We start from the raw sequence: 27,366 nt of genomic DNA on the forward strand, positions 1-27,366 counted from the left end.
CCAAATGAATAGAGAAGAACTTCTTGATGGATATATGATGCTGATGATTTAGCAATTTCATGCTGGAACCTTCCTTTGAAATTCCTTTGTTCCGTGACCACCTTAAGATCAGTTGCAGATTATTCTAGTAGACTAAGTGTTCTCTTACTGGTTTATAAACATTGCAGTTTGTGATGTCAGATTTGTGTCCATTTACTATTTTGAAAGGGACTGGCCTGTATGTCCTATGAAGAATGCAGAAAGGCATTATTGGTAGATGAGGGCAGATAGGAAGATGAGCAGGAGAATGAACCACTTATGTTGTGACTGACATTAATAGGTTCTGTAAATGTTCTTGCCAGAGAAAAAGTGGAGATAGAGTTCACAGTTGCAGAGTTGAACTTGAATTTCAATTTCTTCTGAAACCATCAAGCTCCGCTGTCAGTCAGTGTAGATAATACTGAGCTAGCTAGACAAGTGGTCTGACTCTGTCTAAGGCAACTTCTTATATTCCTAAATTGATTGTTTTGTCACTTATCATTTGTCAGTTTGCAATAAGATTAAGGGCTAGGGTGGCCTACTTGTAAATCCCTCCCATCTCTATCAGCCCTGTGGTGGTAGCTTCATCCATGTTCTTGTCACCCGTATGGCCTTCAGCTACTGTGGAACAAAACAAGAATCCTGCTTGCTTGGCTATGTGTTGAAGGAGTGCAAAAGGATGAAGAACAGGACTGGAAGGAGCAGGACGGTGAGAGGATTCTGTACCTTTAAGAGCTTGCTGTAGCACAGGAGGCGAAATGTGATGACCCACAGCTTCCAGTGCTGCAGTTCTAGAACTGGAGAATTCCAGGACAAGGAGCCCTCCTAGGGTCCGGACCTCATAACCATGCTCTGAAGGGTTTTGCCTTATCTCTTGGAATGTGGCACAGTGTGCTTACTTGAAAAAGTAAGATGTCTTTAAAGGGCATCCACATGCCACGTACATTTGGCCTAGCACTTGAATTTCGCACTCTGAAATACAAGAACTGTTCCACTAAAAGCAGGAGCTGAGGTTCTCTGCTCTCCCCAGGAATCTTTTTATGGATGGCACAAATGGACTGCTCATCCATACAACATGATTCCATATTAGTTCCACGAACATCCTCATAAGTCATGTATATAAGCAGGGGACCAGCGTAGGCTGACTGTGCTGTGCTTTGTATACGAGACTGTTTTCTTGTGTTTTTGTATTGGAATGTTTATTGTGTTTGCCATTAATTGATATGTTTTAACTGATTGATAGTCTGCTTTATGATGACTTTAAATGTTATAACGTTCATGTAATCAAATTGAGTTATTTGTTGGATTGTTATGTTTTGAAATGGTTTAGTATTGAGGTAGTGGCTTTCATTTTTGTTCTGGTGTGAGCTGCTTTGAGTATATTTATATGAAAAAGTGACATACAAATTTAAATAATAATACGCTATTTCTACCTTTGTGTGGGCATGATCCTGCTTCGGACTGTGTGGAAATATACCTGCCCTACATACACTATATAAAGGGTTATTTGAGGATGCACATATTGCCCACGGGCGATTAGTGGCCATATTTGTTATTTAAACAATATTTATTTAATATATTTATTGTTATTGTTTGTTGTTATTTAAACAGTTAAACTGTGAATTATGCACACAGTAATGGGACATTTTCACACATGAAGCTTGAAGAAGCTTTTGCTTCAGCTGGGTTTGTAACTATGAAAGCTTATTTTCTCCATGAACAATCAGCCATTAACATAAATAGCACCAAGAGAGACTCAAAGGCAATTTAAGTCACATGTGCTAATACCACATTTCAAGTATTCCAACACATATTTTCTCAGTATTTTTTACAATAGCCTTGTTGTTTTTGCTGTAAAAGACATGGCTATCCCTCTACAAACGATTGTTGTTGTTTATATTGTAGTATCAGGATGTACAGCACTTTAAACAGTAGAAGAGGACAGTTCCCTGATCTGAGAAGCTTATAGTCTAAAATTCATCACAGTGGAAAAAACAGAGGAAGGGGAGGAAAATGGAGGCAGGATGAACAGGGAAGCAATATGCAATTATGTACTCTTCGACACAGTCTGTTCTGGGAGTCAGTTCCAAGCATATGGGGCAGCAAGGGAGAAAGGGCAGAGTCTTTTGAGGGAACAGAACTTCACCTGGCTGAAGGCAGAGGAGGAAAGATCACAGATAGGCAGACAAGAGCGGAGAGATGTGGGGGGACAAAGCATGGAGGGGTTCAAAGGTAAGGATAAGAAGTTGGTGCTATATTTGGCAGCATAGGAATCTGCCTCAAGTCAGTTTGTTGGTCCATCCAGCCCAGAGAGCTTCGCATATGGGGCGGTATACACATGTAATAAATAATAATAATAGTCCACACTGACCGCCAGTGGCTCTCCAGGGTTTCAGACAGGGGTCTCTTTCATCAGCTCTACCTGGAGCTTTTTGGTGTTGAGCCTTGGACCAAGCAAAGCAGATGCTCTGTCACTGAGCTTATGGTCCTTCTAGGTCAGGAAAACAGTGTAGGGAGTTAAGAGAGGCACATGGTGTGTTTTTGCAGAAGAATGCCAGGCAGATGTGAGGGGATCAAAATGAGGCAATGGAAGACCAGAAAGGAGACGATTGTAGTTGTCTAGGTGAAAGATTATTATCAGGGCATGGACCAGTGGTTTGGCTGAGAGAACAAAGAGGCGGGGCCACGTTTTTGCAATATTGTGAAGGAAGAAGTGACACGACTTGGCTACATACTGAATATGGGGAATAAAAGTGATAAAGAAGTCAAAGATAAAGCCAAAGCTACATGCCTGGTCAACAAGGTGGATTGAAGGGCTTGCAAAGATGAGAAGTTCAGTCTTGGACATACTAATTTTGAGATGTTATTGGCAGAGCATCCAAGCAAAGATATTGGAGAGGAAGTTGGAGATGTGAGACTGGAGTGAGGGGAACAATTTAGAGACAGAAAGATAGAGCTGGGGTGTCATTTGTGTGTGAGTTTATAAATGGTACTCAATAAATATTATGAAGTCACCCAGGAAGAGTGTGCAGGAGAAAGAAGAGCAGAGGATCGATGGTGCTGGAGAGCCAGAAGAGAGCAGGGCAGGATTAATAGATGGTGCTGGAGAGCCAGAAGAGAGCAAGGCAGGATTAGCCAGTCTGGTACTAATAATGGGAGGAGATTTAAATCAGAAGCAGCTTCTGCCAGAATCCACCCTGTATTGGAAAAAGAGAAGGGGCTCTACAGATTCAGCATGAAACAGGAGTGGGAGGAGGGGAGGAGTTGGTAAGCGTCAACCACACTAGCTGCAGAATAAGCACTGCTGACAGTAACTGGGTATGGCAGGTGTGGTATGTATTCCTAAAGTTCAGTGGTGGAGTGGGAGCAGTTCAATAATAAGCTATAAACTTTAAACATTCAACATCTGTTTATTTATGCATACATACCTATGTTGTGGATGTTAATGGGCTGGGAGGGGGAGACGATGCAAGCAGCAGCGCAGGGAGGTGGTCCCCTGTAAACTCCATTTAGTGATAGTAGACCTCATTGGTGGCTGGTGGCTCCATGACGGGTTGCTGAAGCACCTTGGACAGCTCCTTGAAAGTTCAAACTAAAATCCAGAGTGGATTCCACTGCCCCACTGACATGGAGCCACCAGCCACCACTGGTAGACCTCCCCACACACACACACTATACCTCAATGGGGCTATGGAAGCCCCACATTTAGATCTCCTGTAAGCAGGGCCTTCCTTTGCACTCACATCCTGAGTGCGCTGCTGTTCTTGCATAGTTTAATACTGGACCCTGTAACCCATATGTTTTGATGTTGGTTTTAGTGATAAGGGTTTCATAGTGATAGTTGTACTGCATGTTTTTATGTATATAGTGCTCATAAGCTTTGGAATTTATTTCCATAATAAATAGTTTATAAATGTTCCTAAATAAATAAAATAGTTGCTGCCATTTGCACATTGGCCTTTCCTAGCCCCTTAGGTGAAGTTGCTATGTGGTGCAAAATGGGTACAATTTTCTCTGTAGTTTGGGCAAGGTATTGGATTGTTTTTTTCTGGAGTTCTTAATATAATGGTACTAGCAGAAAGTGCTCAGCATTGATTGAGAATTCTAAGAAACCCTCCCCCCAAAAAGGAGTGTAGTTTTTAAATTAGTGGTTAACATCAGTACAAGTTTTGAAAGGTTCATCCACCATCTTGATTCAAAATGGCATCTACTTGCATCCCAACACAGACAAAAAACTGCTCCTTGATCTCAGAACCATCATGCAAAATTTGGTTACAATATCTTAAGAGGTGTCCAAATGCATAGATAACTGACAAAAAGACAAACGACTTTCCAAAATATATAGCAGATGATACAGTAAATTCTGTTAATGTTAAATTGTCTGCTTAAAGATGAGGTACAGATTAACTTGGGGGGGCAGTTCTAAATGGATGGGGTTAATGGAGGTTAGATAAGTGTACAAGCACAACAGTAGTATCAAAAGATTTATACTATTTACACCACTGAGAATAATGTTCAGTCCTTCCTAGGCTTCCATCTACTACTTTGCAACTATGAGTTTTCTTAGGTATTGCAATGGCTAGAGGGAGGTTCCCAGGCTGGGTGTGGTCAGTTACAGGCCTTGTACACGAGACCTAACTTGCACATGGAAAGGTAGCATACTTTAGTAATTGCCAAACTTGGCTGCATTTAACATTGGAGGATACATTCCCAGGGCAGAGCTGGCACTGTAACTCAGTGCTACACATTTTATTAGTATATCTACTGTTGCCTCCAGGCCACACTGGAGGAGATTGGGGAGGGGATTCATTGCACTTGGCATTAGGGACGGAAAGTTCTGTCAATTTTGGTTCTCTCCATTTCTCATTTTTCCAGTCTTAAATTCAGTTCTTCACATTTCTGGAGAAATCTGTGATTAAAAAAAAAATCCTCATGAAAATTCTCCAACATGTTAGTGCGAATTTCTCCTAGTAAATACATTTTTTGTAGGCAGTTGTGACTAATGTACACATTTTTAGAAGCAATTTCTCACCACATAATGCCATTTTGTATACTATTTTCACTCATATTTTCATTTTTATGCACACCTTCCCTTAATATAGGCATTTTTGTAAACATTGGTTGGCAAACTGCACCTGCTAACTTCAAAGGATGGCTGTGTTTTAGTTCTCATATCGTTTCAGAAAGTGCGAATGTGATCAATTTGGCTTGAAATGCAAATGGAATCAAATTTCTCGCCCTTCCCTGCTTGGCATACATACACATTACATGGCTCCTCCTACAAAGACAAGCACAGGCAGGTAACTGTAGGATCATGGAGCTGGGAGGAGCCACCCACCTGAATCAGGGCCAAACTCGGATGCGGGTATGATTACTAAACATGTAGACACGGGGAGTCTACCTTTATAACTAAATTGAGCATGCTGAGGAGGACAGGGAGTGAAACCCATCCCTCTCCTCTACCTTAATTCTCTGTGCTCTGCTGCTTTAATTCCACCCCCAGCCCAGCTCCAATACCAGCAATGAGTCATCTGAGGGTGGGGAATCTTCAAGAGGTGAGGACAGAGGAATAAGGCAGAGGAGAGGGCATATTTTTCTTCCCCCCCCCTCAATTTAATGACAAAACTAGACGTCTCTCCCTGACCCCACCTTGTATAGCCAAACCAGCAAATGTGCATTTGACAAACATACACACATGCCTGGTTCAGCCCTTAGTATCACCTGAGGAAGAATCCAGTTGATTACCAGAAAGTCAAGCCACCTGGGAGACGAACATAGCCGCACAGGTCAAGTGCTGACTTGTGCTGTGATGATTTTCCTCTGCCAAGCCATTTCACATCGCCACCCTCTCCTGAGGGGGAGGCTTGGACTGGAGTCATGCGCATAGCACACACGCACACACTTACACTGTCTCCTAAGCCTTCTTTGGGCTAGACCAGGATACGAGACACTTACTGTACATGTTGCATGTTTTCTGCTGAAATCAGCAAACTTGCCCTTTCTTTGGCAGACAACTGCCTCCTGTGTTTCTCTGAGCACAAGCTATTTTGTTTTTTCACCTGGAACTGTGTGTGAAAGGATGAATCTGTCTAACAAAATGAGAACTAGTAAAGATGTGCCAGAAGACAGAATTCCTCCTTTTCTTACTATTCCCTACTGCTTTATTTCTCTCCTAGAAAAAGCCAAATTATTACATGTACGTCACCTAGAGTGGCCATCGGCCAGATAGGCGACACAGAAATTAAATTATTATTATTATTATTCCTCCTTCTCACACAGAAATTGTGTGTGACTTGCCCAGATGTGGAGAATTGGTGCTTAGCTGGCCCTGTTTTGTGCATATTCTGATCAAAACAATGCTATTGGGCTGTATGTCCTTTTCCTTGGTTATACTTGTTTATGGGACCCTGGTCCAGTCAAATAAAATTTTATTCTTTTAATCAATACTTTTTTGGTTTTAAAGTGCGCTCTTTGCCCACCTAGTTCCACCCTTGGTGGCTCAAGCATTTCTTCACATGACTCGTATGGTCTATTGATGCTTGGTGTCATGTTTCATCAAAACTGAAAGCATGCATGGCAGAAGCTGATGCTTAGGTTAAGGGAAAGTATACTGGCTGTGTACAGCTGTGATGCCAAACCATGGTTCTGTGTTGCAAGAATGAGCCTCAGGCTTATATACTTCCTTCTCCTGGTCCATCTTCCTCTCCCCCTTAAATGCAGAATTTAGACAAAACAGCAAACCATGGTTTGCCACAAACTAGGATTGGAAAGTTTCTAATATCCACATGTAAGGAGATGTGGCACAGGAAGATGACACACATAAGCCCAAGCCTTGTCCCTGCTTGCTCTTATAATGCCAAACCATGGTTTCCTTACTCTTGAATTCTGCTTTCAGCCTTTGGAATTCAATCTTTCCTGCTACAGCTGCTATTTTTACTCTGACTACCTTCAGGCCGCACAAAACTGTAGGGAGGGACAGCAATCTGCAGCCTTTGGTCTAGTTTCAAAAGCCCTCTGCATGTGATCACTTCAGACCTCTGATAAGAACAAGCTGTCCCTTTTGCAGGAGCCTGCTGTGTAGAAAGAGAGAGAGAGAAGCGGTGCCTGAAAGAGGGAGGGGGTGTTGCAGAAAGAGAGTGAGAGAGGTAGTCCCATCCACTTTTGGCTCAGGCTCCACCCATCACTGGGTTTGGACCTACCTATGTCCCTGACAGATTACACCTGAAGAAATGCAGCCCTTGACAGAAAAAAGATTCCACATCCCCATTATAGGGGAATGAGAGCAAGGTTGCATATCAGGATACAAATAAGCCAGCAGAGCAGGATTGTTTTGTGTAAGACACACATGCAGTCCTGGGATCACCACAGTGTGACTTCTGGTGGCCTACAAGAAAGTCATAATGCAATAACAGAAGAAAAGGCTGAAGTCTTCCCCCCACCCCTCTCAACTAATAGCAACTAATACTGAAATAATTGTAGAACACCAAACAGAAACTCAGCTTTTTCTGCTTCCCAGTGGAGCTGTGAAGCGTAATAAACACATAGGAGAAAGGAAAGTGATGTGTTAAGTAGTGGACAGGCATTACTAGATGTTGTCTAGAGAAGTCCCCTTATGCTAAGCAATATTGGATTAACCTGGCAGTGGCAACCAGGATGAAATTATGCAATTAAGATACTGTTTGGACTTGCAGAATTCCTTTCCCTCTCCTGTTTTCCCCAGACATGGATGAAGATCCCTCAAATAAGGGGAGGTGCTGTGTTCCTGGGACACAGTACAGAGATATCCAATAACTTCCTGATGGGTGTGGACCCTGGGAACATCTCCCTTAGAAGCAGAGGTTACAGTTCTCCCTCTTTCTGGAGGCTATACAACTCAGGCTAACACTGAATCAAGTTAAAATTTTTGACTACTGATCACAGTCCCAGAAGCATGGATCTTGACCTCATAATAGAACTTTGGGAAACATGGGTCTCAGAAAGGTATACTTTTGTCTCATATCTATGCCTTAAGCCAGTCTGGTGGATAAATTCAGTCAAAACTATCTCCTTAATGGCATCGTTGGTAGATGTCGATGGCATAGTATGCAGTTTATTAACTGTGCAAAGTCATTAAGATTCATGCTTCAAAGAGCTTATGACAGAAGAAATCAATGTGTAAGGAAGGTTTGATTAAAATCCTTCTCTGGAAGGATTTGAAGTGGTTGGATAGTCAGTGTACATTGTTTATGAGGAAATGAAGCAGTGATAATCAGAGTGATGGATGAATGGAACAGACAGCAGAATTTGGATGGAAGCTGAGGTGGAGTAAAGTGCATGGAGTAGGGTTGAGAGAAATGACAAAAGTAATAACTCTCTCTCTGTACCTGGCAACTTTCATCTGCGGGTCTCAGTGGTTTGCAGAGGTGGGTCAACACCATTCCTTTAATTTACACACTTGATGGACAGATTAATTTACACGCAGGATAGAGAGATTATGGCTTGCTTATTACAGTTGCGTATCAGATTGTTATTGAGATTGTGCTACACTAACTTGCCAGGCAGCTTGATCCCACAGACATCATACTTCTGGCAATAAAGCATTGGTTCATGCTGCTTCAGCTATTACACGATCCTGTGCTTAGTAAGTGAAGAAGAACCTTTGGAGTTACACTGGTCTTCCAGCAAGTGTTAGGACTCTTAACATGGCACATAGAACAGGGCCATCAGTTCTGCTCCCAACAATACATCAAATGTGCTCTAATTCAGCATTACTGTGTCATGTTGCAGGTTGGGGGTGACAGGTAGTATTTAGCTATTATTGCATAGAGCCATCAACCAGAAAAATCTTGGGGCACAGGATAAACCCCTTGAGTACTGACTGAAGCCCCATGGAGAGAACAGGCATGGCAACCCATAGTCAGAGGTCCTTAGTAAGAGGTTTATGTGGTTGCCATGGAGCCCTCCATAAAGAGAAAACAGATTGCAGAGATAGGAATCAGTCTGCAGGCTTGCAGATAGCAAACTATTGTGCAGACCCTGTAGACTGCCCTTACAGCCCATCAGTATGATGTGAATCGCTTGAAAGGACAGGCCTTGGTACTACATGGAGCTCAGCACATCTTTTTGACATTATTTTGCTCAAGCTGCAAAGCGTAAACAGACAGTGGACAACAACTCCCATCATGCCTGATCACTGACCATTCTAGGTGGGGCTGATGAGAGTTGTGGTCCTCTAGTTGTTGCTGGACTCCAACTCCCATCAGCCCCAGCCAGCATGACTAGCGGCCAGGAATGATGGGAGTTGTAGTCTAACAACTTCTATAGGGCCACAGGTTCTCCATCTCTGGCCTATGCTGTTTTAATTTGGAAGGATCTCATGTAGCATGCCTATGAACAGACCTCTTCACAAGATCTTTAGAGAGCCACTACCTAGATAGACCAAAGGTCTGACTCAGTATAAGTCACCTTCAAATTCTAGTGCTCAGCAGCAGTGGTATCATCAGGGCAAGACTTTGGGGCAGAAGTCCAAAGCCCTACTCAGCAGAATGAGCAAAAGGGCCCCAAATATAGCAGGGCTGACTTTCCACGTTTCATAGTAATTGAAGTAAGACACATTGCTATTTAAAGATTCCTCCAAAGTCCAAAATTGTCTAAACTGCACCACAGGACCATCCATCTTGATCCTTTCCAGGCCACTTTGTGCTCCTAGCCAAGGCAGGTGCACATCCCTCAATAGTAAAGCTCTGCCTTATTTTTCCCCATCTACAAATCTCTCATTCATCATTACCTACTTCCCAGATTCCGTGTGTTAACAACCAGTCTCCATCATGCACAATATTGGTTCAAAAAGTCTCCTGTTTGCAGCTTCAGGTATCTTCTAGTAGATTTTTTAAAAATACATATTTTATTTGCATTCATGCATTAAGCCTTCTCTGCTGCTGATGGTTCACAGCTTATCGCTAGAAGCTGCTCTCAGGCTTTCTCTTTTTGCGTTTCCTATTCAAGCTCATTTGGTGCTGGGGTGGGGACAAAAGTTTATTGATTGCCTCGCAAGAGTAGGTTTCAGTGCTTTTGTAACTGACTATGAGAGAGAAATTTGAGCTGAGGGGGAACTTAAACCACAGCAGCTGGAAAGGCAGACAGGTGGATTTCAAGAAGTTGCCATTGACTTAAAGCAGCATGGGCCTTTTTATGTGGAGGGTTTAACTGTTTGTCCCCATGTCCCCAGTTGTCGTGGGCTACCCTGCTCTATATGAGATGAGACAGATGGGTGAGACAATAAGCTTAGCAAAAATCTGTTTTATCAGCTAAGAGCAGGAACAAACTAATATTAAAAGTGGACATTTTTGCATGTCCCTTTGCTACACAGAAGTTGGCATTTTATAGTATGATGCTATGCATACATGGCCACATCCAAAGGGCTAATTTCTGGGCATTTATGGTAACTTGTGTACCTATACCAATGCACTGAAAAGCAGATGTGGCTGCCTAGTATTCGCAAGCATATTACCAGAAATCTACCCTGAGTGCATTTTGGGGAGCACCATGTATATAAAAACAGGGGCTTCTGCATGGCAAAACTATGTGCAGATCTATCATAAACATATTGGGCAGTATAGATGCCCAGATAAATGGATGTAATGTGCTGTTTTTCGTATTCTATTCTGAGTAGCCCAGGGGTTCCTCAGCTTTTCAGTGGTTTATAATGAGAAGAACAGTAATGGCAGACAAACTTTATTGAAATATAGTTTGTGCACCATTACTGATCTTAACCTGCAATGTGCAGCCACAGGAGAGTTTTGGGCAGTACTCCACACAAACAAATTATACATCCAGAATCCTCTAGAACAGGAATGGGGAACCTTTTTCAGCCCAAGGACTGCACTCCCTTCTGAGGGCTACATGCCAGGGCTGGGCAGTGCCTGAGGCAAAAGTGGGCGGAGCAGTGAATGTAAATTTTACTTTTCTGCAGTAGGCTAATTTCCTTAACCCCAACAGACACACACCCTCCTCTCTATCCTCCATTCAAGCACACAAGAGTCATTATGAGAGGTCGCTTTTAGATGACCTGTTTACTGAGCATTCATCCTGATTAATTTGCAAATAATTTGCAGAGAGGCTAGACCATGTCAGCACTTTATTAAGCATTTATTCTTATTTGTTTTGCAGAGAGGTTAGACACCGTTACATCAAGCAAATGTTATCCCACACTTTTCAGTGCATTTTCCCATCACTTTCCTTATTGCAAAAAGTCTGGTTTTGGATGGCAAAGTGTGAGCAATCTTGTTTTGCAAAAGCTCCAACTCCACTTTAATTGTGCAACCTGAATTTGCCAGTATGTGACTGAATCCCACCTGAAAACAGCAACAGCTTGTAAGCACCCAGAATTCAAGGACATGCTGGGCTGTTTAAACTCACAACTGAAACGATAGGAGTAGGAGGGGGGGAGCAAATGGTCATGCCATGTCTGCATTTTAGACAAATGCAAATAAGGGGTTATTTGGGTAGGGACAGAGCACATTCTCTGTGAAAGGGCCAGTTCACATGCAAGTTTTGCTTTGGATGACTGAATGCAAAGTACAACAGTGGGACTCCTTTCCCTCTGGTTGTGTTGGAAAGAGAATTTTGGCAAGCACAAATTTCATATATGCGTAGAAAATATCAAAATTCACTCCCGGACAAAACTACTAAAAGTAGAGGAGCCTGGTCCTTTCATCTGGTCTCCCTGGTATAACCCCATGGCAGCTGTGCTTTTTTTTTGGTCATCAACTGGTTCTATCTGCTATATTAGCCCCTGGCAAGGGAGTTTGGTGCATGCCACAATTAGTTGAACGCAGCTGTGACACACTGCATTTCCCCTACACATACATGCTGACTTCTCTTGGGATTGCAGAATTTTCAAAAACAATGCTATATTGTGTAATACTACCTGTGAAGTTTCCAAGAACACCAATTTTTGTTGTGCTATGCCGAAGAAGTAAGTGTATGTGGGAAACCTTGTGATGGGACTGTGGAACAGCTATGGTAGCGCAAAGTCAGAAATTACCTTTCCAGAAGAAATGAATGAAGGCCTAGGCTGAATTGGTATATGAGTGGAGGGAGGCAGTATGACGACCAGGAAGAGGGGCATTTGTTAAGTACTTCTGCAGATTAATTGTGGGGAAAGTGTATTTTACTGATGAGATACTAAGGGCATTCTCAGAATTTTGTGAGTTTTGGATGTGATGATTCCATAATCCACAAAGGACCTGTGGTGATCCCCATGCTGATAGTTGCTAATCCAAATGGACTAGCATTAGTAGCACAGACCAAGTTACTGCCTATACCATTATGGCCTCACATTAATTAGTACAGCTGAGGTACATTTTTCAGGTCTTCTGGTTTGGCACTACAACCGGGAAATGGAATGGCAGCAATAGGTTACGTAAGACTGTGAACAACAATATATTCTTTTACAATTTTCAATAACAGATTGCACAAAAATGACCTTGCACAGACATTATCCTAATTCATGCATCTAATGAAGTGGACTTAGTCCACGAACCCTTATGCCATAATGCATATGTTTATTATGGCATAAGGTGTCACAAGACTTTAAGGTGCCACAAGTCTCTTTGTTATTTCAGCCTTCCCCAATTTGGTGCCCTTCAGATGTTTTGGACTACAACTCCCATTATCTCTGAACATTGGCTGTGCTGGCTGGGGCTGATGGGAGTTTCAGTCCAGTAATGTCTGGAGAGTGCCCCAGGTTGGGAAAAGCTGTTTGGTTTTATACTGCATTCAAGGCTGGCAGGCTTACTTTTTCTTATGTCAAGAGCCCTGGTACATAAAGGTAACCACACACAAAGGTCTTTGCACAATGGGGGTGGGTGGGATAATGCTACCCTTGTATTGTGCCCAAGGTATTGAATAAGAATCACATCCAGGAGTGCCTTTAGTCTGATATGGGAAGGAAAAATCCAAGTCACACCTCTGTCTTGATGGCTACCTTCCCTTTACACCCTTCCACCTGCATCATCATAGCTAATGCTCCTTGAGGCTATCCTGGAGATTTTTAACCTTGTTCTAACTTCAAAAAAAATATAACAGGGATCATCACAATCACTGTGTAGCTTGGATGTGTAAGACACGCTGAATCAGCATACATAACACCCAAAATGGCCTTTGGAAGTAGCCTTACATGAGTCACAGACGTTGTTCCAAAGACTATACTCTGAGCTGAATGCGTTACTGCAAGGGTGACCAACCTCTGGCCCTTTAGCTGTTGTTGGACTTGATATCCTATCAGCCCAGTCAGCATGACCAATGATCAGGGATGATGGGAGTTGCAGTCCAACAACCTCTGCTGGGCCACAGATTGCGCACTCAGGCATGCTCATGCAGTGGTCCCCGTAGGATAACCTTCTATCAGAAACTACTTCTTCCCCTGCCAATCACATTCTTTTGCAATTAGTTAAGAGAACACAGGAACATAAGAAGAGCCTGCTGGATCAGGCCAATAGCCCTTCTAGTCCAGCATCCTGTTCTCACAGTGGACAACCAGATGCTATGGGAAGTCCACAAATTACTTCATAGGATTCTCTTACCCCAGATCAGTGGATACATCATCTGAGGAAGGGGGGCACACTGTTTGCCCGCAGGCAACTTCCGAAATAACCCAGCATCTGCCAGGAATTAAAAATTTCTAGCATGAATACTCTTCCTGGCCAAGCATCTGCCCCTTCCTCAGATTCCTCTGTCTGGGACATGGTTGTTGTTTAACATGAATGGTGAAACTAACTGGCAATTAATGTTCTTATGAAAGCACATAAAAGGAGAAATGCCCAATTAGGCTTGAGCGCAGTCCTGGAAACTGCTAAGTACGAGTCTTACCCTGCTTCTGACTGATGAATAGCTCCACTTCACGTGCCTCAGTTGCCCACTAGTTAACAGAGGGACACTTTTCCTTAAAGAGGTCTCCTTAATTGTGGAGTGATTTCTTAACTTGGATGATTGTTCATACTTTAGTCACAGAGCATTTAATAGCTGGAAACTCAGTATCGCCTATGCTGTGCTGTGCAGAATTTTAAATGCTTAGCTGGGTCGAGCCGGGCTATTACTATGATTAACGCTAAACACGTCCAGAGAGTCTTTCATCTGGACATCTGACAATGCTTCACAAACGCTAGTTAATTATTATTTGGCTAGAGACCACCCAAGGGAAAAACCATCTTATGGAATGATGTGTGTCTTGATTATTGTCCCTTGCAAGCCTCAGGCAGGCATATTTACAAGAAGAATATGGTGTTTCCCTTAGAGATAAATAAGCCAGTTTAGGACTGTGCAAGAGGAGAACTGATGGTTTGCTTCTGTTAACTGGTACTCAGATATTATTGTTAGTATTTGGGTTATCCTCGTGTCCAAATATCTATTGCACCTGGTGTCTTTCATATACAAAACTCAAGGAGGTCTCTTGCGTGCCTGCTTGCGTGCTGCCCAAAGCCAAACATACAATCAAATACCCATCCTATGGCAGTGGTACAACCAGTTCAGTTATCCTAAAACTTTTAGTGACATAAATGTGTGGTGTGGCAATATTTTTTAACCGATGCTAGTAATGTAAATAGGAGGAGATGGTTGGGTATAATCAAATAGAGACTAACCACTTTGATTGATTGGCACCCATAGAGAGCAAAAGTATGGGCTACTGTTAGGCCCATTTGCTGTTGCATGGTATATTCTGTATACTGCTAAGCAGTAATGTAGTGGCCAATTCAGAAGTTCAGGGTCCCTTAATGTTGCTCATAGCCACACCACGCCCCATTTTTTTGCTGTGGAGTTGAGGATGAGACCCTTGTTAATGCCTTCTCCCACAATAGACATCCCTAGGAGCCAATAAGCATGAAAGGGGAGAGTGTGAGGTATTGAGAAGACTCTTCTCAGTGGCTGACTCATCTCCTTTCACTCTAATTGGCTCCAATCAGCAGGAAAGGTCAAAGAAGCATGTTAGATTATTCTTCTCAGTGGCTAAGACACTCCCCTTTCATGCTGATTGGCTCACAGGATGCTGGAGACACAGGGACCTTGCTGGGACCTTATTCCCAAAAATGTAAGGGGTCTAAGACCCCGAGACCATGGATGACTACACTCCCTGCTGCTAAGTTAATTCTAGGTTACTGTATAAGGCCCTTTTTTTGAGGGTGCAGCAGTTTTGCACAATGGATGAGTCTTCCATTGTGAACATGGTCATAGTCTGTATCAATTTTATTTGTAATTCAGTTGAAGAAGAAAGGAACAAACATGGAGGGCCTAATTGGGGGAGGGGGGAAGAGAGAGAGAACAGGTCTGCTAATAGGCAAAGGCTCCCAACCACAGTATGAGAGGGCTAAGCAAGGCATCTGTTGAACTTGAGCATGTAGGCAGTAGTGTATGTAGGGCAGTAGCAGCCTGATGATGGGATAAATGGGACTCAAGACCCCATTATGGGGTGATTGGTTGGATGGTAGGTGGCTATGGAAGGGTGCATGTGTGTGAAGAGGCTGCCCTGGGATTTGGCAATGGCATGGCCACAGTGGAAGGGTGAGGAGGGCAGTGTGTGTGTACAGTTTCAAGAGTCTGCCCAGGGTGTTGTTAATGGAAGGCCATTTCCACTGAGTTCTTTCTCCCTCCACTTGCTTCCCCCCAGAGTCTTCTGATACTAAGCAAATGCTGTATAAACTCTCCAAAGGAGCAAATAAATTGCTCTTCCCCCTTCATTAGTCTTGCAGTATACAGGGGTGTAGTTGTCTGGGGTTGTGGGGGGTGTAGACCCCTTACTTCTTTGAGTGCAGGGTCACAGCAGGGTCCCTATGTGCGAGCCAATCAGCATGAAAGGGGAACATGTTAGCCACTGAGAAGAGACTTCTCACTTGACAACACCAGACTAAAAGGAGGTCTGAAAAGACTTGTCTCAGTAGCTAACATATGCCTCCCCTTTCATGCCGATTGCCTACTAGGGAAAGTGAGAAGTGAGCTTCATGGCAAAGTATCTTGGCCTCCTGAATCCTAGTCCCACACTTTGCTTCATTTCAGAATTCTTAAAATCAAAACATTTCTGGCAATATTTAGCCCCCAGAGAGAGCGATTGAGCGGTGGGAAGCCTATGCACACATCAATTTTATTCTGGTTCTGTAATCCTGTAATTGCAGAAGAGATGATGAATCCTGGGGGCATGGACTGTGAGGGGGCATGGTATGACTATCATGAAGGGACCCTGAACTTCTGAATTTGCCACTACACTACTGATTACAAGGGCCTACAATACATTTTGCTGCCTGTTTGCAGAACAGCAAATGGTCTCCCCCTCCCAGCCCAGCTAAAGGTGCATAGTATTCAAGGCTAGGTAAGTTATTTTTGCACCTGAGATATAAAATGACTCTCCCTGGGAGTAAATAATAAGAACATTGGGAACTAGCAGTATGCTGCTCTTTTATGGGACACCCTAAATTAGCTGCTTGAAGCAGGTGCTGCAACCTGCTTACCGATAGGGCCAGCAGCCCTGCCAATCTGTTATTCAGCAGCTGGGCACTTCCTGGGTGATTGTCAAACAGTGAGCTATGCTGTGAAGTGATGCATAGAGAACCCCAGCAAAATTTCTTGCAGCCCACCCACCCACCAAAAGTCAGTCATGTCCGTTACTTCTAACGTCCAGGGGATACTTCTGTCGAAGAAAATGGCTACTGAGGAAAAGACAACAGGCTAGGATGACCCTCCCGCCCATCTCCCCCAGCCGCAGCCATTACAACGATCGTGCTGGTATATGCCTAATACTTTGCAAGGAAAGGGGGCTCTCTCTGAGGTGCCTCCTGGGATCCTAGACGAGGAGGAGAACGGGCGGAGTGAGCTCCTGGACTTTGACCTGCCTCTGGTGGAGTGCAGCCCTTCTCCCCTTTGATAGCGTCGTCTTTGGAACGTCCGCAGTGTTAGTAATATTTCACAAGCTGCGAAAGAACATTGCTGGGTTGGGTCGAGGCGGGAGGGCCGGGTGTGCTTCTTTCTAACTTCGGCGTTGCTGCGCTTTGTTGAGAACGAGGAGGTCTGCCAGTTCGCTGGTCAGAGCCGGGGCAGTTCACCTAGCCGAATAACAGCATTTTGTAGAATTAAGACTTTGGAACAAAAACAGAGGAAGGGGAATGGCATACAGCCTTCTCTCTCTCTTTCCACACATACTCCACACACCCTCCAGCCCCAGAGGCGCCGCACCCATAACCGCTTTTGCTAGTTTACACAGCTGACGGGGTGTGGGGTAGGGCCGCCGGGCAGGGCAAGGCCAGGCCAGTTCTTGCATCTTCGCATCCTTAGAATTCCACCTTAAAGTCACGGCTTGCCCAATGTCTTACCTGCTTAAGGTGGAACCGGCTGGCCTTAAAGCCTGCCTCCCTGCTGATGTCAGTTGCTAGGGAGAGGGGTGTAATCCCGTAGGTGTGTCACCAGCAGTTCAGAGAAGGAGAGGAAAGTCCCAGGAAACCAACCAACGCTTGGAAGCAGACAGGGAGGGCGTGGGCTAGGAGGGTGTATGTGCCTCTGTGTATGCCGTGCTTACGCTTGTCCTGAGTGAAGAAACTTTTTTTTGTACTGACTCAGGCAGCGGGAGGGCGCGGCAGACACCTGGCCTCACCTATGAATAAGCACTCAACTTTCTGGAGTGTCAACGGGACGCTTGAGCTGCCTGAGCTCAGAGACGAGGGTGCAGGGGGAGCTGAAGGGCTGTCACAAGCCCCTGAGGAAACTCCTTGGTTCAGTCAAGACCTGCGTGCCTGGCAGCAGGGGTCAACCAGAAGAAGAAGAAGAGCCAGGCTGTTTTAATGTATGCCTTGCCCAGCTGCCACCATGCAGGAAAATAATTTCTTCTTGTCGGCTCTGCAGCCGGAGGATGGTGTGTGTTCCTTGGCCTTGCCCTCAGACCAGCAGCTGGACAGGAAAAAGAAGGAAGCCCAAGGCAGCGAGCTGTTCAAGAGTGCCCGGGTGCAGGAGCAGGTCCGCATGAGGATGCTGCAGAAGAGCCACTCCGCCCCCAGGACTAATGGCGCAATGTTTGACTACGCAGAGCTGAAAGGTGAGCAATGGGATTGGGGTGGGGTGTGAGTAGGTCTCTGGCTATGGGGGCTTCTTCTAGCTGGGGCAATGGGTGCAACAGTGGGGCATGTCCAGATGACACAGGTTTTGTGGCACAGGGGCAGCAGGTGATAGAAGGGCAATCTTGGATTGAATGTGTGGATATTATCATACTATTTTCTTTGTTTGTCTGTCTGTTTTCTTTTAAAACCTGTATAATGTACCCATCTGTGCAGATAGTGGGGTGAAGTTTGTGTTTATGATGGTTTTATTTGAAAAACTGAAAACTGAAAAACAAAAAAACCCACACCCAATCATAATAATAGTGAGCATTACAAACATTATCTGAGAAATATTTGCCACGTCCTTGCATGGTAAGTCAGTGTTATTACTCCTATTTAGCCAATGAGGCTGAGAAACAGTGGCTTTGCAAAGTTCATCTGGTGAGTTTGAACTGCAGGGCCTCCCAGCTCAAAGCTCGCCACTTGTAACCTCTGTGTTATGCCCTGCTCTCTCCCGTTGCTGTGTGAACTGTTCTAACTTTTCTTCCCTGTGCAGTGCAATTGTATTAATCAAATGGCCTCTTTAAATGGCACAGAGAGAAAAGGTGCTTGGAGGAGTTAGCCCAGCTGTGTAGATTCAGATGCTTCTTTCAGGAGTGTGCCATGTTGGAGTGGCTGTTGGCTTCGTCATTCAGTGTCATAGGTTTATATGCCAACTATGGTGTTGTGTCCTAGACAGAAGGAGAAGCTGATCCCCACAGTTTTCGGGGCTGTATTACCGAGGCACCTTTCTCTCTGGGAAGGTGACTCAGACCCTTCTGAAGTTTACTCTGGGTCCCAGAGACTAGTTTTCACTAGTGCTTTGTCTCCTTCTGCTGTCTGCAAAACAATAATTCGTTCTGGTGTCACTATGCTTATGATGACATTATGCTAAGTGTGCCACCTACATTTGGACTACCACTGCCCAGCTTTTATTTTGTTTGTTTATTTGTTTTTGATGTATATCCCACCTTGAAGGAGCTCACGGTGGAGTACAGACATAGTTCTCCCCATTTTGTCCCCACAACAATCATGTGAGGTAGGTTAGGCTGAGAGATAGTGATTGGCCCACAGTTACCCAGTGAACTGCATGACTGAGTGTGGAGTTGAACTTTGGTGTCCACCACTGGTGACCACTCCACCACAGTGGCTTTCAAATAAATAATTGGCTTAACTGGAAGGAATAAACCATAGCCACCTCTCCCTAGCTGCGCTGGGTATGTAGTACTGTCAGGGACAATAGTGCTCTTCTTTGAGTCTCCCATCCACACAATTTATCTAAAGCAGGGCCAGGGAATCTGTGCCCCTGCAGACTCCAGGTCTCATCAGCCCTAGCTGGCATGGGCAATGGTCAGGGATGATGGGAGTTGGAGTCCAGCAGCTTCTGGAGGGCGACAGGTTCCTCAGCCCTAATTAAACCCTAGTGCAATGTTGAAGAGGCAGGAGGGGCTGCTTAAATGTTAATGTGATCGGTTTCATTACCACCATGTCCTGGCTACTCAAGACAGGTTATGGGTATAGAGCTGCAATCTGAAGCATGTGTTTCAGGAAGTTGGTCTCACTGAACTGAGCTTTTAAAGAGAGACAGACAGCCGAATCCTAGGCATGCTTACTCAGGAATAAAGTCCCACTGAGTTACATGGGGTTTACACACCCAGATAAGTGTGTACGCAGGAATAACTGAAGACAGCCCAATGAGCTTGATGGCCAAGCAGGGTAGGGATTTGAACTTGTGCTTTTCACGCTGTTACTGATTGCTATTCATTTTCCCACATTAAATCAGAGGAGAGAGCTTCTCTTTTCATTAATGGAGCAAGTATCCTTCAACAGTAGGATTGGCACTCTACATTTCCGGACAGAGGTGCTGTGAAGATTTGTAGCAGGCAAAAGTTCATCAGGTGCAGCTTTCACCATCACAATATTTTATTTATTTACTACATTTATATTCCATCTTTTCCCCAAAGAGCTCAAGGTGGCATACATGGTTCTCCTCATCTCTATTTTATCCTCACAACAAACCTGTGAGGTATGTTAGGCTGAAAGACACCCAAGGTCACCCAACAAGCTTCATAGCTGAGATTTGAAACCTGCTCTTCCAGGTCCAGTCCAACGCTCTAACTACTATGCCACATACCACTGCTCTGATGACAGTTGCACTTGCTGAATGCCTGCCAGTTGGACAGCTAATACAAGGCCTCTGTTGGAGGTGGGATGTCACCCCACGTCAGTAGAATTATAGTCTTGAAATCCTTCCAGTTTTCTTGATGGCACCAGTCACAATTATGCTGCCTAATTACTATACTCTGCTCTTTCACATCCGCAAAAGTAACCACTTTTGGAATGAACTAAATAAGTTTATTTTAACATAGATGTCAGGCATATTTTAGTTGCATTTCCACTGCTTGTTTTTAACCTCTGCATTTGAAGACTTAGGGTGCAATCCAATACGTGTCTACACAGAAGCAAGCTCCATTGGGTTCAATGGGACTTACTCCCAAGTAAGTGTGTACTGGATTGCAGCCCTAGATAACAATCCAGAGATTAGGAGAGATTGCTTGTAGTTTATGACTACCTATCAGGTGTAACTATTCTATTCACGTAAACGCCCTGTCACAGAACCAGGGCAGGCTTCTAGCATTGTGCAGAGTTTCCTTAGCTTGGCGAGTCTGGCTGTTTCCTTGGGGCTAGTGACTGAAAGTGTCTAACAAGAATGTAGGCCTAGTTTACTTTTTCTTTCTGAAATTTCTTGTGATTCTGCCTCAACTGCCCTGATGTATTTTACTAGCTGGAAGTGTTTCCTGAGCAACCATTTATTGCTAAATGCAACTGAGAGACCAGGATTCAAATTTTCCCTCAGCCATGAATGAAGCACATTGGGTGACTTTGGGCCAATCATTGTCTCTTAGCCTGACCTACCTCAGGTAGTTTTGAGGATAAAATTGTGAAGGGGAGAACCATTTACACTTCCTTTAGCTTCTTGGAGGAAAAGTGGAATGTAATATAATAATGTTATTATTATTTAACTTCTCAGTATATAATGCATCTATCTCAGGGACAATTACTGATGCCTCCCATCCCTTGTCACAGGGCTGGAGAACCTATGGCTCTCCAGATGTGTTGGACTACAATTACCATCATCCTTGGCCATGCTGATTAGGGCTGACAGAGGTTAGAGAGTCGCATGTTAGCCACCCCTGCTATATGAGGATATGATGGGTCCTCTAGATTAAGTCACAGTTGCAATTTACTGTTCTCCAAACTCTGCATTGCTGCAGAGAATGGGGAGGAAGTGTTCACTTATTAAGACCTTGGTTTTCATTTGTGCTGATCCCAACGGCTTCTCCATCATATCCCGTTCCGTGCCCGGTACTTGCCGGGCAAAGGGGTGAGTTTGCAGCCGCAGCCAAAGCTCAGGCCGCCATCAAGGGTGTGTGTGTGTGCACGCAGCACTGGCGTGACACGCAGAAAGGAGGTGGGGCGGCTGAAGGTCATTTAAGGCCACTCCACCAGCCTCCCGCCCTCCTTTGAATTTGGCCTACTCCACGCTGTGGTTGGGGGGATGGGTCAAGGGTTAGCACGGGTGCCTTTGGGGTTAATAGGCTGATTGGTCTGTTTTTAGCTTTAATATGTCAACGGTCACTTGTGGCAAAGAAGTGCGGGAAAAGGTTAAAAGGGAAAGGGCAGCTAGGTGACACCTTTAGGCACCTTTGGGGGTGATAGGCGGTCCGGAGGCCTGCAGCTCAGGGCTATACGGCCCGGGGGCAGAATACGGGCCGCCTTTAGGGCAAACGTGCCTCATCCGCTCGGAGTTTCAGGGCTCCGGGGGGCGGTGATGCAGGTTGGACCCCCTACACATCTTCAGGGTGTGGCCTGAACCGGGGTCTGGCACAGGGCAGCCCCGGGCTCAGGCAAGGTTTGGTTGCCCTATGGCTGCAAGCAGGCTTTGCCTGGATCATCAGAATGCTCCCGCACTTGATTTCCCCTCTGCAGGTTCATTATTCTAATTGATTCTGATTAATAAAGTGGCCCATGATTTAACCCAATGGATGGTGTTTGTGTTTTATTTCGGCAATAGGCCGCAAACCTGGTTCAGGTCTCTTATTTGCCATTGTTTATCAACCCATAAAATTGGAATAATAACATTCCTGGAATCAGAGACACAATGGCAGCTTACTTGATTACTTTCTCTGTAATACTGGAGATTGCTGGAGATTGGTAGATCTGCAACACTGGACTGTATTACTGTATATCCTTTGAACTACACTGAGATTAATGCTTCATCACCAGAGGGTAGGAAGCTCTTGGAGACAACTGGAGCTCACTTTCTTTATGACTGCACCCTCCTTTTGATCTAATTATAGAGTCTAATCCTACATCCTGCACTGGTATGTCTGTCTTGTCCTGTGAGATGCTGTCCTGTGGCCTGACAGGAGAATGATGGGGCTACTGAAAGGTGGTTCCAGGTCCTGCCTGTAATCCCACAATCATTCACATCTCAATGTAAACCATTAAGTAGTATGTTAAGTTTAAATTGGGTTGAAATGTTGTTAATTCATGAATTCTTAAGAGTGGATAAGACACTTTAATTCTGTGTTAAGGGATTATTCTGCTAATGTCCTCCAGAATAATCTGCCTTCCTCCTGTATGGGAATTCTCTGGACTTCAAATATTCAAGGTGGCAGACATTCCTGGGCACAGGTCCCCAACCAGACAAGGCTACTTAATCATGAGCCTTCAAAGTATCCCTTGAATGTGTGTGTCTTTATCAGCTGTAGAACAAGCAGAAATTCAATAGGGTCAGCTTTCTGTTGTAATGTGGAGAGTTAATTCAGGCCAACAATATTACTTCCTAGTGGCTGAAATATTGTGTTGAGGCTTCTCAAAATGAAGCTTTACCTTTAACATCTTTAATGACACTTAGGCTGCATACACACAACATTTTATTCTAGAATCAGCGGAGACTGAATGTTTGTTTTTTCTACATAGTCTATACAGAATCCAGAGCCATTGCATAATTTTTACCCCTGAAAAGAGCTTCTTGAGAAATTGGTTTCATTCTAAAAATAAAATCTCATTGCAGATTGATTCTGCATTACCCCTCAGTGTGTCCATTTGAAAACAGATATAGGTGGACCATGTAATAGGGAGTGTATCCACACTTGCCTGCTTATGTTGGGGAGAGGGGATACCATGAGTGCAATCACCACTTCCTTTTTCGTTCACTTGGGGCATGTGCAGGGAGGGAAAAGCGTGGATAACCCAATTAAAGTGATAATTTTCAAATGTGTATCAAGTAACCACACCCACCCTTGTGGACAGTAGGATGTAGAATGAACCTAGATCAAAAGCAGTCTGTTGAGGATGAGCATGAATGATTCTGGATTGAAAACAAAACTATATTTATCTGCAGTTTAATGTGTGTGCAGCCTTACATATGTTTCATTATGGTGACATGGTTTTATAGCAAAGAGAAGTAAGGCTGCCATTCTAAGCTTACTTACCTGAAAGTCAGTCACATTCAAATCAACGGGACTTCCTTCTGAGTAAACATGTTTAAGCTTGTGAAGTAAGATTGCAGATATGCATTTAGTTACACAAATCCTACAGATCTGAATGAGAGAGACATTGCAAATTTTACCATAACCAGATTGGAAGTCTAGAGTTTGGGGGGGGGATCTCTGGAGGGACAGGGCTAGATTTGGAAAGTAGCCTTACCCCCACTTCATCTGCCTGAGGCAGTGGTCTCAACTGATGGGTAGGAGGCTATTGTGCTTGGAGCATATAAAGTGCTGCAAGATGGATGGAGAAAGGGGAGGCAGTACATCAAAAGATGGATTGCTTCTTCAGTTCAGTTCAAGAGAAGAAAAGGCAAAGATGGTAAGTTCTTGTGTGGGAGAGAATGAGGCCTTCCTGCTTGTTCCCTCTTCCTGGCACTGATAGAGTTGGAGTGCCCTGATTCTGGTGTGGTAGATAAGGGGGAGCTACTGGGAAGCCTCCCTCCCCACCTCTACTCTTCCCCATCTCCTCCTCCTTGTTCTACTACCAGGCCTGAAAAGCCTTCAGAATGGAGGCGGCTGTGGCAGTCTACAGAATTGGTTCAGTCTCTTTAGGGAGGCACAGTCTTAACACGGTGGGCCTGCTCTAGAGACTTCAAAACAGATTATGTTGTATGTATTTGTTATGATCCTGAAGCCAGACAGCAGTGGCAACAGTGATGGAGATGGGGGAGGAGACTGGGAGAAGTGGAGGTAGAGAGTGCTGCAGGGGAGATGAGAGGCATAGGAGCAGAAATTACTCATAAGAGCTGGAGCTTCCTGACCCAACACCCCCAGCCATGCCTGTGAAACTCCACAGGCAACAAGTAGTGAATAATAATTATCAAAATGGGCCTAATCCTAGGGCAGCCTTTGCCAACTTGGTGCCCTCCAGATGTTTCTAACTATGACTTTCATAAGCTAGCTCGCTGGGGCTAAAGAACATAAGAACATAAGAAGAGCCTGCTGGATCAGGCCAGTGGCCCATCTAGTCCAGCATCCTGTTCTCACAGTGGCCAACCAGGTGCCTGGCCAACCAGGGCTGATGGAAGTTGTAGTCTAAATCATCTGCAGGGTGCCCAGCTGGCAGAGGCTGCCCTAGGAGGGCCATGTGACTGACTGTCTGTTATCTTTTTGGCATCTACTAAAGATCTTACTCTTTCAACAAGACTAAGTAGAAACCTAGTTTGCATCTGCGCTGGAATTGTTTTTAAGATGCTTTAAATATTTTTTTTCAACAGGTGTTTTTTAAAGATGTTTTGTTTCAGATAGATAGATAGATAGATAGATAGATTTATTACGGTCATAGACCAGCGTATTGTTTCAAATATGTTTTTAAGATGTTTTATAGATGTTTTTAGTGTTATGTCATTTGTTTGCCACACTGGGCTTCTTCTGGGAGAAAGGGCAGGATATAAATTTAATAAATAAATCAAATAAATATGGGCATGGGATTGAGAACTGAACTCTCCTGACCTTGTCCTAGTGTTTAAATATGGCAGACAAAATGGTGGCATTTTTCTTATTAGGCACATATGCCTGTGGCTAGCTCATAACCTAGCACAATTTTAGAGCTGTGGAATATATAAAAGTTAATAATAGGCACTTACATTTTTACTATCACCCTTTCTTCAGCGTTCTTCAGATCTTTGTCATGCCAAAATAAACTTGGTAGATTGCTTTTAGGACAGATTATGATCACCCTCCTGCTGTGATACTTTCCTTGCCTGCGGTCTTGTGTTGTGTGCTAGCCTCCCTTCCTGCAACAGCCAGGCTTCACCCTCCTTATAATGATAATTATTCTGAGGCATTTCTTTTGTTTAAAGTGTCTGCCTCTTGTGCTGATCAGCTTTTTTTGCAGTGGAGTGCTTTTTAACCAGATCCTGGAGAGAAAAACCACCCTCCTTTCCCCCCCCCTTTTTTTAAATGGCTATGACTCCAGAAGCCATAACCAATTATTTTTCATGGTCAAGTATTGTATGCTAGAAAAATCTGAGATTCCTGCCTCCTTTAGATTCTGCTGGGAAGAGGAGGACAGTGACACTGGAGAATCATTCAGCTCTGCAGAGAATGGGCCTGAAAAGAGGAAATGATTGTAAGGAGAAATCACACAAAGGATCCACATAATCAAATTCATAGTTAGATGAGTGAAGGAATACAGCCTACATTACTATTAGCAATCAAATGCATCTAATCCAGCCACAAAGAGCCAGTTTAGTGTTGTAGCTGAGCCTGGGAGAACTGGGTTCAAATCCTCATTTGGTTAGGAAACTCATTAGGTGAGCTTGGGATAGTCACTATCTTGTACTGGGTTGGTCTGAGGAGTGTGTGCGTATGAGAGAGAGAGAGAACCATGTGTAATACCCAGAGCTTCTTGGAGGACAGGTGTGATTGTGATACAACTTTAGGAAAGAAAGCAGGCCTTCTTGGATTGTAATTGAGCGTTTGTCCTGTTACAGCTCACAAAAAGCATCCTGTGAGGCAGTGTCTATCCTATGGTGAGGTCTGAGGCTGTAACTTGAACATTGCAGTAGAATATAGTACTTGGCCTAGGGAGCCTTGGATTCAAACCTTCACTTGGCTACTGTGAAGCGCACTGGGTGAGGCCAGTCACTCAACTTAACCTACCTCACAGGTTTTCTGAGGTTAAGCCATACATACTGCCCTGAGCTCTTAGAAGGAAGGGCAGGATAGACATGTAATAAGTACATTAAATAAATGTTACTACTTCATTAGTTCATGGCTCTTCTTTCCTAGACACAGGAAAAACCCTACATTTCCTGTGCTTTTCATTGATCCTCTATGCAACCAGTTATCGTACTGCCTAAGCCTTAAGTAATAAGGCTTAAGAAGTGAAATTGCTAAAACAAAGTCCCTAAGGCTTTTTTGCTTTGACTAGTGTATTAGTGTGCACGGTGTGTACTGTGCACATACACAGACTAAATGAACATTTGTTTTCCTCTTGTGGTTCAGTCAACAGGTGTGGGGAAACTTTGGCCCTCCAGATGTTACTGAACTACAAACTCCCATTATCCCCGGCCATTGGCCCCGCTTGCTGGGACTGATGGGAATGGTAGTTTAGCAACATCTGGAGGGCCAAAGGTTCCCTGCATGTGTCTTAACATGTATAGATGGGATGCTTCCTTTCTATGCAGTGTCTGTACAAAACAGAGGCTGTGAACACACTAGTCTTCAGATCAAAGTGTTTCCATTAGCCACACCTGGAGGGGGATTAAGTTAATCTGCCAATCAGTTGCAAAATCTCTTTGAAGCTGAATTTAAAAAAAATGCACTCAAGCTGCTCCCACTAGGTTTTACAGTAAAAAGGGGTGGCATTTAACTAGCATTATGTGCCCCAGTTTTCAGAAGAGAGAGGTGGAGACTCACTGGAACTGGCAGAACAGTGAGTATGTTTCTATCCTTAGTCAGATCTTTAAAAACCCAAATAATAAGTGGCAACCAGCTTATTTTTTTCACATCAAAGTCATGTCCTGTTATGAAGCTTTTGCTTTAGCTTTATTATTGAGTTTTTTTAAAAAATCTGGATGCTCGGTACTCTACAGTGTATAAATATAGCCAAAATTGTTTTTAAAAGTGAACAATCTAGCCAATTTGTAATCTGATGTACTTGACATCAGAAAGCTCATTTTTAACATATGTGGCTTGAATGTAGTCTTATCCACTACATGTGTTAACTTGCCAATGTCAGGATGTTTGTACAT

The 27,366-nt window shown here is 44.0% G+C and overlaps 1 protein-coding gene across 5 annotated transcripts in view; it reads left to right on the top strand.

Annotated features, from left to right (window-relative positions):
* Positions 1-27,366, top strand: part of PKP3 (plakophilin 3) — a 92,014-nt gene that overhangs the window by 18,969 nt on the left and 45,679 nt on the right. For 2 of the 5 annotated variants that reach the window (XM_061609893.1, XM_061609892.1), the window contains exon 2: positions 17,881-18,070. In XM_061609893.1, the coding sequence (XP_061465877.1) occupies positions 17,881-18,070 (190 nt within the window). Of the gene's footprint in view, positions 1-16,543; positions 16,771-16,803; positions 16,937-17,049; positions 18,071-27,366 lie in introns of those variants that run through there. The other 3 variants (XM_061609894.1, XM_061609895.1, XM_061609891.1) reach the window with 3 other exon arrangements.

This window comes from Rhineura floridana, chromosome 2, assembly GCF_030035675.1.
Source record: "Rhineura floridana isolate rRhiFlo1 chromosome 2, rRhiFlo1.hap2, whole genome shotgun sequence".
NCBI lineage: Eukaryota > Metazoa > Chordata > Lepidosauria > Squamata > Rhineuridae > Rhineura > Rhineura floridana.